The following is a 10,466-nucleotide window of genomic DNA, read 5'->3' as shown; positions in this document are numbered from 1 at the left end:
GGCTATCTGTCTTTCATCTGCCCATCGAGTCCACGTTTGCCTTACTTTCATTAGCACACTGCCCGACTGCTGTTCTGATCAATCCCCTTACTAAGAACCCTGCATCAATGCACTTGAAAAGTCAGTGGTGCGCTTGAACTTAAAGCTCGGGGCTGGGGACCAAAGGTACTGACCACGCAGGCCAAGCGACCCCATCCTCCTCTCCTCCTGCTGGCAGAAGGATCTCTGCTGGGGGGTCAGTGGAAGGGGGATGCCTCCGGAGTTGTACATGGTACAGTAATTAATCACTTCTTCAAAGGCCCCCTTCATGAAGTAAATGTCTTCCTGGTCCTTGGAAAAGAAAAAAAGTCCGCTGTCATTGGATGCTTCAGCTCTTGGTGACCGTCACCTCGTGCACACAGCGATGCTCACGGCGGGGCTCTTTCTGGTGGACCGTTACTGCTCACCAATACAGGACGGGTTAGATCAATCACAGGAAAGCCACATGACAGAATACCACACAGCCCGTGGAAGGACTGAGGCGGATCCTTGATCCTTGTTAAGGCCAGCGCGTGTCCTGAACCCGGCATAGCCCAGGCCCCGTTACACCTGTGTGTGCGGGACTGCGTGCTAGAGGTCGATTTAATGGGCACGTACCGTTTCTGCTGTGTTCACCGCTGCACATGGCTCATAAAAGGGAACCTAAAGCCCCTGTTTTCCTGTGTGTTTAAGCTCCGTCTCCCGTAGACGGTAAGCTCTGTGCAGAAGGCGCTGTGCCGCTGTGAGTCACACTCTGTCCCCGGCATTAGCACTGAGCCTGAGTGCCCATGGCGGGCAGGAATGAGCTCGTATGAGCTCATACAGAAAGGTGTCTAAGACGTCACCGTAAGGGGAAAGAAAGCAAATTACAAACACTATCTACAGCACGGCCTAGTTTTAAAACTACCACCCCATGTGTTGCCATGTGCATATTTAGAACCTGGAATATTCCATCCCAGACTGCTGGGGGGGAGGTGGGGGTGGTGGGGGTGGTGATGGGTCAGGAGAGAAGAGGGGCAGAATTGTAAGGAGCTCCCATTTTTAAAGTTACACTTCCATAATTTATTTCAATGAGAATATATTACTATTGTCTTTGGAGGAAAAAAAAAAAGATTTGAAGGTATTAAAACATTAAAGAAATCTGTAACCCCTTTTAAGCAGAGAGGATTTGTACACCCATCTACTCATGGCAAAGGCCTGGAACGCGCTGGCCAAGCCGCCCACTGCCCTGAACAACGGAGGAGGAATCTCAGCATGAGCAAGATGTGACAGGTTCCAGAAAGAATAGGAGAGAAGTAAAGGGCTGGAGAAAAAGGTGGAAAGCAATACAGAAAAACTTCTTAAAAAACCCTTTTACTGTAGAAGATCTGAAAAGCTACAGAAGGTTAAAAAAGAAAAAGAGGGGAAAAAGAAGTCAGCTGTCATCCCCACGCAGGGTTAGCCATGAGGAGTTTGGTGCATGTTCCTCTGGTCACTCAAACCAGGTGCACACACATGCACGTGTCTATATGCACCCACGTGATGCGTGAGCTCACTGTTCACACCATCTGTGCTGCGTGCTGGGATGCACCTCCTGATCCCCCTTCAGGAGGGAAGGACTGTCCCCACCTGGTGATGATCAAAGGTGCTCATACCTGTAAAGACCTCGGCACCAGGATGTGAAGAAAGGACCCCGAAGGTAGCAAGGGGGGGTCACTGTCAATGGTAGGAGCATGCATCAAAATTCCCAGCAAACACCGGTTACCGGCTCTACTCCTGATTTTCTTTTTAAAGATTTTCTTTCTTTCTTTCTTTTTCCTTCCTTCTTTTTTTCTTTCTTTCTTTCTTTCTCTCTTTCTCTTTCTTTCGTTATTTATTTGAGAGAGAGAAAGATTGCGAGCAGGGTGAGAAGCGGAGGGGGGAGAGAGGGGAAAGAATCTCAAGCAGACTCTGCGCTCAGCGAGGAGCCTGACAGAGGACTCGAACTCATGACCCTGAGATCATGATCTGAGTCAAAACCGAGAGTCAGATGCTTGACCGAGGAACCACCCAGGCGCCACGCACTCCTGATATTTCTGACTCTGAGGTTCTGGGTGGAGCCTGAGAATCTGCATTTTTAACAAATTCCCAGGGGATGCTGCTGGTCCAGGAACCCCACTCTGAGAACTACTGTTTCAGACAAAAATCTCAGAAGAGAACCCAAGATAATCAACGATCTAATTGCTATCAAATGTATTTTCATGTATTTGAAACTTCATAGAATCTAGGAGCTTTAAACTCTCCTCCTTGATGCCTGCATTTTCGTTCCTTTGGGGTGTAGGAGAGAGGGTGGGAAGGGGCAGAGAAGCAAACTCACCTCGTTCTTGGGGCTGCATTTTACTGCCATCCATTTCTGCTCCGAACTGAATGGAATCTCTTTTTTTCTCACATACGAATCTTTAATATCACTTAAGTCCATCTAGGATAACAACATGCAAGCTTCCAGAAAGTCATCCTAAACCAATCTCTATGCAAAGCTCAGTCCACTTAAATTATTCATGATTCAAACCATTTCCAGCAGATGAGAAATCCAAGCTCACAGAGAAAGGCCATTTGCTTTCAAATGAAATGTCCCACTCAGAGAAAAAAGGTCTCGTTTCTCTTGTTCAGGGACAGAACCAGCTTGGTCTTCGTGATAGCTTCTGGCACCCCACCCCACTGCCCACCGCTTCGGCATCCAGGGGTAGCCATTCTGCACGTGGCACTGGGCACAGAGTGGGGGCATTTCTGCCAAGTCCCAGACTCAGGGTCTGACCTCAGAGCCCTGCAATCAGTAGAATGACCTAAAAGGAAGGGGTCTTTCCTGGATGGGGGGGGGCTCGGGGGCCACCAGGTGGGTTGCATTCCTCTGTCTCCCCAGCACCTCCATGGGATCTGAGCCACAGGGCACCTGAGGATTCGTATGGGATTGCCAGGAAGGGTGGCGTGGAGAATGTTCCAGAACCACGTGGCATGTCAGTGACTGTCCGAGGACGTTTGAGGGCACTCTCTCCCGTTATTACTAAGCTTCCCCATTCCTCATCTGCTCAGACACGAGCTTGAATTCTGCCACTAATTCAGCCCCAAGTGCAAGAACTCCCGGTGCAGACCATCAGAGGGTCCCTACCTTCATGGCCAGGGCGATCAACGCACCTTCCGTGGGCTGTCCCATCACGGCGTTTTTTCTGATGATGGCGTTGTTGGCCACACAGCCTGCCTGAAAGGGGGGATTTCCGAATGTCTGTAGTTAATATTTGGAGAGGGCACCCCTTGGGGTCCTGGGCTCACTCATCCATGTGAAAAAGTCACATGCTGAAGGCTTGACCTATTTGGGGGGCGGGGGTTGGGGTGAGGGTGAGGGACAAGATTTACTCTTCAAAGTACATCGGAGTCCCCGCTCTTCAAAAGAAACACCGTAAATATTTACTGATTCCGCTGAGCGCTGGTTGTCTCAAGGCCCTTGTAAGGCGGTATCATGGGGGGCGGGGAGGCTGGGGAGATGGGGTGACGGCTAATGGGTACGGGTTTCCACTTGGGGTGACGAACTGTCCTGAAATTAGATGCTGCGTGGCTGCCCAACTTTGTGAATGTACTAAGGCCACTGAGCTAGTACACTTTAAAGGGGTGAATTCTGTGCTATAGGACTTACATCTCCATAAAAAATGATAATAAAAAAAAAAAAGAAACACACACACAAAAAGAGCGTGGGGGTGAATCCCGGCTCCCTCCCTCCCTGGCTAGGTGATCCCGGACACTCTCGTCACCTCCGTGAGCCCGTGAGACAACATCTCGATCCGGACCTCGGAGGGCACCCGGCGTGTGGGAGGCACGAGTCCGGCTAATATTGCTCATATCGACAACGCAATCAGGCTCACTGTCCCACATTCGCTGAGTACCTTCTCTAGGCAGGTGTCTCTTTAAAGCCTTTCCAGCAGGTAGGGAGGAGGACAGAGAATATAGCTCTTCTCTCACCTCCAGGGTCTCCACCCGTTTCTGGGCCACTGGGACACCTGACCCCCGGGGGTGTGGCCCAGGTGTCACCGAGAACCAGCTGGCCCTCTCTTCAGGGCGAATCCCCATCAGTTCCTCCTAAATGCGTATTTCCACAGTGGGGCTTTTGACACTCACCTCTACTAATTTCCCCACTGAGACGTTGCTGAACTCCTTAATGACTTCCTTTGAGGGTAACAGACAGACGGTCCCTTTGCTGTTATACCCCACTCCGCTGACCTGCAAGGCAAAGCCGCAGAGAGGATGTCACCACGCGTCAATAAGACCCTCCGCCCCGGGTTGTCCCCTCATCTCTTTTCTGGGGGACCCACCCCAGGGACAGACTCCTACCCACAAACAAGGCTTTAAGCATGAGGATGTTCCCTGTGCATTTATTCATCAGAAAACCTCAAAAAGGGCCATGCTTTAGAAACTGCAGAAAGCTGCCTCATCGGGATATTCAGCAGCCAGGGAAAACTGTGCTTCAGAAAACGAAGTGCTAGCACAGAAGAGAGCTTCCGTTCTAGCACAGAGGGAGGCAAACCTTCCCCAGGGAGCCAGAGCGCGGACGTGTAAGCCTTTGCAGCCCAGGGGTCTGTCAGGACCACGCTGCCCTGTGGCTGGGGCACAAAGGGAGCCGGCGACGGACAACACGTAACCCACAGGGCGTGCCAGCCGGCCGGCCACATTCTATTTACAAACACACGCCCTGGCCCGTGAGAGGTCACTGCTGACACCTTAGTCTGGAAGTTCTGTGAAAAACCCCGCAGGATACACAAGCACGTTCCGGGGGCTTGCGACCGAGCCAGAGGCACAGGGGAGAGACTGAAAAGCCCCGAGGGACCGTCATGGTCAGTTCATCACAGGCCGTTACGGGCAACTGCTTCTTTGCTTCTACGTCATGTAACGAGCTTATTACTAAAAGATCATCGCAAAAAAATAAAGTTGGCTCCCTTAACTCGGTCACGTTCCTTGCTGCTGTTTGTACTGAGCAAACTGTACAATAACCCATTTTTGTGTCTTCCTTATTGCTTTCTAGAAGGTTCCATGTACTTTTAGGAAGGAAAAGGTCCGCGGCACGGGGCTCACCTCAGCATGGAGCCCATCGGACGTCACCAGCTGGGTGACGGTCATCTCGTTGGCGGTCAGCGTCCCTGTCTTATCCGAACAGATGACACTGCAGGAACCTGGCACAAGGCAACCCCCGTTCAGAGGACAGAGAAACCATCGCTGTTCATCCTCAGGCTAACGAAATAGCCCGGCCGAACGACCACTCCTTCGGTCCCACTTACAAGATTCCAACCAGCAGAGTCCCTTACCTAAGGTCTCCACGATTGGTAACTTCTTCACGATGACGCGCTTCTTGGCCATCCGCAGCACTCCCAGGACCAGCGTAACCGTGACGACGATAGGCAGACCCTCGGGAATGGCAGCCACAGCCAGGCTGGATCAAAAGGCCAGATGGATCACCTTTAACACATGCACTGAAGGAGGACATGAATCCCAACTGGGGTTGTCAACACTTTGACCCGGCGAGGCATGTCTCTGGTGTCCCCCACGTCCCCGTTCCAGTCTCTGTTCCCAATCCCATGATGCACCCGTCTCCTCCAGCATCCACGGCTCTGAGTTCTCCTGTTGCAAAACCCTGCTCTTGGGAACGGACCTCCCCTATCAGACATCCACACTATAGCATAAATTAGTCCCTCAGTTGTTTTGCCTCTTAAAGCACTTTTGCACTTAAATTACTGTCGTTTATTAGAGAGAAAGGCCTTTGGGTCCCATGAAAGGAATTTCCAGAATTAGGCAGTAAGTGGGAAGTGGAATTTTTTGGTTCAGAGGATCCTCCCTGACTCCCCTGATTTTCACTTTTCACTGGTCTAGTTGTTTAGACACTTCTGATAAGGAAGCCAAACAAGGAAATTAAGGTTGAAGGGAGGTAGTGTGACAAAGCTGTGCCTTTGACAATTGTAGCAGAGTCATTTGGGTGTCCGTTCGTTTCATCATTATCCCTCCAACTCTTTCTGTACCATGCGACCCCACCCTCACATAGCCACGGCTGACTGGTTTAGAGACAACATGTGACCCCAGCTGAACCAGTGAGCTTCTCTCTCGGGAAACTGAATTGGGATAAAGAGGGTGGATCCCTTCTTGTGGGAGGTGTGTCTGCAGGTGATGGGATGTTAAGGCGGGGCTCTTTCTGCTTCAGATTTGGTTCCAGAACATCATGGCAGACTGATTCCCCATTCCACACCCCTGAGCAGGTGTGGATGAGGCAAAGGGCTGGAGTGGGGCTTCCGGCTGACCTCAGGCCAGTGGGGGAGGCTGAAGAGTTTTGGGGCCAGGCTGGAGAGGGTGCCTCTGTGCAGAGCTGTGGGTGAATGCGGCCAGCCACACCCCACCACGGCTCACCCTCTGCACCAGCACATCCAGCAAAGCCCCGTAGGCATTCAGCAAATATATGCTGGACAAATAGATAGGAATGAGTGAATACAGGCACGCCTCACAGGCACTGTGGGTTCAGCTCCAGACCCTCGCAATAAAGCGACCGTCCCAATACAGCAAGTCAGATGAACCTTTTGGTCCTCAGTGGCCATAAACGTTATATGTTTATATTGCACTGTCATCTATTAAGTGTGCAAGAGCACCATGTCTAAAAACCCAATGTGTAGAATTTAATTTAAAAATACTTTGTTGCTAAAAACTGCTGACAATCACCTGAGCTTTCAGCACACCGGGTCACTGATCACAGATCGCCATAAAAAATAATGACAATGAAAACATCTCAGATATTGCGAGAATTACCAAAATATGACAGAGATGTGAAATGACCTAATACTATTGGGAAAAATGGCCCAATGGACTTGTTCAACACAGGCGTGCTACAGACCTTGACATGGTGAAAAATGCAGGATCTGCAAAGCACCATAAAACGAGGGACGCCTGCACACATAGAGCACGGGGCGAGAGCCGCGCCGGCCCAGCACACAGCGAGCATTCTACGGGCTTGCCTCAGCGTCAGAAAGCCTGGCTGCGTCGCACATGGCTATCCTATTTCATCTAAGCTAAGACATGGCTGATGGTGAAGGGGCCCATTATCTGCGTACCACTAAGAAAAAATGCTGCCAGTTATTTAAACACAGGGTGCTCTCTTTATCTCCTCATTTGTAAGAAGCAGTCTGTCCTGCGAGAAGTGTGAAAAAAGAAAGTGCGTCTTAGAATCAAAGAAATACGGTACATGAATCGTGGCCTTTTCCCTGGCAACAATGGAACATTCAGGGGCAAGTTCTCCCAACCAAGATTACTGAATTTGGTCAAGGGACTGTGCCCAGTTTCTATGGTGACAGCAAGAAGGCTTCCTTGGTTTTATGGCAGAGGTTGACAAGACCAGCTAAGCAAACATTTGCAGAGGGCTAGGACGAGGACCTCCCCCCATGTGGTGCGGGAAGGGTGTTTTTACAAGTACTTGGACGCTTGCATGATAATAAAAAATTAATCCACAAAGTAGTAAAGATTAGCATGGGCCAGGAAAAGCGAGTATACTGTGCAGCATCTTGAATGTCACTTGAGGCAGAGGGAATTAGGATAAACTGTTTAAAAGAACAATTCTCAAGTTACTTCTTTTGGAGAATCTCTTCCTCACTAGCTCTCCTGCTATTTCTACCTTCTGATTCAGTGATTTCGAGCAGCTGACTCCACTAAAAATGTTCATCTTTGCAAAGTCACAAGTGAAATGGACAGAGTAAATTTTCTCTGGATGGCAAGCGTACCATGGATCTAGTGGGAGAAGTGAGAGGGAAGGGACGTCGAGACCTGGAACCAGAAGGGACCAGCAAATGGTACTGGGAAGGGCGGGCAGGGAGGATCATGGAGGCCTTTTCTGTTACTTACTTGGAAATACTGAATAGTCATCTTGGCTCATAAAGACTTTTCTATGGTTTTTAAGGTGGGAATGGAATGTGCCATTATTTGGGAGACATTCTTAGGTGTCACGGCTTCTGAATGCTCTGCTTTTTCTGGAAGTCCGCCCCAGGGCTCAGGCTCCTCTGTCCCTGCCCCACCACACCTGCCTCTGAAGGCTTAGTCACCTGAGCACTCTTGTCAGGGGCTCAACCTTCTTCCCCGGCCCTGCCTCTTGCAGTGGGCCACCACTTAGAGCAGCATTGGCACCCCGGGGAGCTTGTCAGGAATGCAGAGTCTCAGCTTCTCCCCACCCGCCCCAGACCCACCGAATCAGGGCACCAGTGATTGGTGAGCAAACTTCCGCCAGGACCCTCCTGTCCTCAGGCTAATTCTGGAGACCCCTACTCTACACTGACCCACTCTTCCAGGATGCGCATCCTGGCCTCGAACCCCACATTCCACAGCCAGCTCCCCGTACCCCCGGAGCCCCCTCTCGGCTGCAGCCAGCTAGGGCTCACAGCCCTGTCACCTCCTGTGTCTATGTCAAGAACGGCCAACACGTTTCCAAAACAAGAGTAGCGATGGCCCAGCATGCCATGTGGAGGGCTCGGATGATGTTTTTTAGAATCAGGAGTAAAGGGACCCATAAGCGGCTGGCGCTATGTGCCCTACCCAACTCCACTGTGTGGTTCTGCTCGTGGAGCCCAGCCAGTCCCTCCTGGTGTCCCCAGAGGCCCCCAGCTCAGTCCCACCCCCCACCGTGGTGGGACCCTCCCCGCTGAACCCCCTTCCTGCCTTCTCGAGCAGGCTCCTCCTCGTCTCCCATCCCTCAGAGCACCTTCCCCGGCCACCCTTCCAGGACAGGTCTCTTCCTGCCCCCCTTCTACTCTCTCTGCAGCTTTTTCCTTTGTAGCCTTGACTGTGAGCTATGATTATCTTATCAACGTTCGCTTGACTCGTTCACACTTACTTTCCCCATCAGCCCGCAAACTCTGATCTGGCTCCATCACCCTGGGTCAACGGGCGCTCAACGAGTATCTGCAGGGCCAAGGCCAGTGGCCGGGGGGCCAGCTAGGGGGTGGTGGCATGCGGGAGAGTTCCTGCCCTGCCCCAGAGGCCGTGCGCGAGGGCACCGCTGCGCGGGGTAGGCCGGCCTCCCCTCTGTTTAGGCCAACACACTTGCCCAGAGCCACAGAATCAGCTAGCAGAAGAGACAGGCTTCAAACAAACCCACAGCATTCTGACCCAGGGCCAGGGTCCTGCTCCCCCATTGGCCCACCTTCCCCGCCACCCTGGCGAGGCGAGGTCGGCGCCGTGCCCTTACCTGACCCCGATCGTGAACATGCTGAGGAGCTGCTTCCCTTGCAGCCAGCCAGTGAACATGATCAAGCCTGGAGAAGAGACAAGAAGTGTATGTACGCACACACGCACGCACACATGTGCACACGCGTACGTCCTCGGACATGCAAACGTACGTGTTTCCAACTCATTCCCTTAAGAGTTTCAGGAATAGATGCATAAGGCGATGAGTAAGAACCTCAAGTATTGTAACCACTCTCCTGTTTCTTTTTAAGTCCTTCCACACCTGCAAAAAAGAATGGCTTCACTTTCTCAGGCAAGGACCAAGCCAGTTCAAGAAGGAAACGATCAGCCAGTTAGTTCCTCTCGGGCTGTTTGCAAATGTTTACAGGTGATCCCCGTGCTCTCCCCAGGTGCCCCACGTGTGGGGACGCCCCCGCGGTGTGGAATGTGGCAGCTGACGTGCTCCTGCTGACGGGCACATGGGCCCATTGCTTACAGGACTTGCCAGAGAGGGACCCTCGGGTCAGAGAAGGGGCGCGAGTCACGCTGGGACCCATGAAAATGCACAGGACGTTCCGGCAATGGGGAGAAGTTCTGGGGCCGCCAGGTGCGGCCTCAGTGTCTGGATCTGTAAGGTGGGGATAATGACCATGTCTCCCTCGAGGAGTTGGTTCAGGATTTAAGAGGCAACAATCCCCTCCAAGTGCTCAGCACAGCTCCTGGGGGCTGCTATTGCCTTTGCGGTTGGAAGAGGCGGGAAGGTGAGCGGAGTCACCTGCTTGAGCCTCGGAGGACCTGCCAAGGAACAGCAGCTTCACGACACAGGGAACGGGGAGCCAGGGCAGGTTCTGTGCTGGGTGACAGCTCTGTGTGTGTACGTGTGTAGGGTTGTGTGTGTGTTGGGGGGCAGTGTCACGAGACCTGATTTGTTAGGGTTTTTTTCCATACAGTAATTAGTGGTGGTAGGCAAATGAAATCTCAGCTGGAACCCAAATGAATCCAGATGCAGAGACTGGACGGACAACTCTATTAGAAATAGGGGTGGGGTGCTGAGCCTGCAGCCCCAGGCACTGGGCCCCGGCCCCGCCCTGAAGGCCCCTGCCAGAAGCTGGAGCATGCCCACGGGACCCCCAAGGGCTGGCGCGGCACATCTCTTCCCAAACCCACACTCAGTGACTTCAGTATATGGGTGGTTTGAAAGTGGCCACGTGGAGGGTATTTACACCATGGAGCCTGGCAAACATTCCTCTCCTGGAAAA

At 52.1% G+C, this 10,466-nt stretch overlaps 1 protein-coding gene across 1 annotated transcript in view; it reads right to left on the bottom strand.

Annotated features, from left to right (window-relative positions):
- ATP2C2 (ATPase secretory pathway Ca2+ transporting 2) overlaps positions 1-10,466 on the bottom strand; it is a 63,365-nt gene that overhangs the window by 10,667 nt on the left and 42,232 nt on the right. Inside the window, exons 11-17 of the mRNA XM_021705693.2 lie at positions 9,230-9,296; positions 5,325-5,449; positions 5,095-5,192; positions 4,144-4,245; positions 3,143-3,232; positions 2,354-2,455; positions 174-330 (exon numbers count right to left, since the gene is read on the bottom strand). Of these exons, the coding sequence (XP_021561368.1) occupies positions 174-330; positions 2,354-2,455; positions 3,143-3,232; positions 4,144-4,245; positions 5,095-5,192; positions 5,325-5,449; positions 9,230-9,296 (741 nt within the window). The remainder of the gene's footprint in view (positions 1-173; positions 331-2,353; positions 2,456-3,142; positions 3,233-4,143; positions 4,246-5,094; positions 5,193-5,324; positions 5,450-9,229; positions 9,297-10,466) is intronic.

Source organism: Neomonachus schauinslandi, chromosome 16, assembly GCF_002201575.2.
Source record: "Neomonachus schauinslandi chromosome 16, ASM220157v2, whole genome shotgun sequence".
Lineage (NCBI taxonomy): Eukaryota > Metazoa > Chordata > Mammalia > Carnivora > Phocidae > Neomonachus > Neomonachus schauinslandi.
The sequence above is the reverse complement of the archived record's forward strand: the minus strand, read 5'-3'. Positions and strand labels throughout refer to the sequence as shown.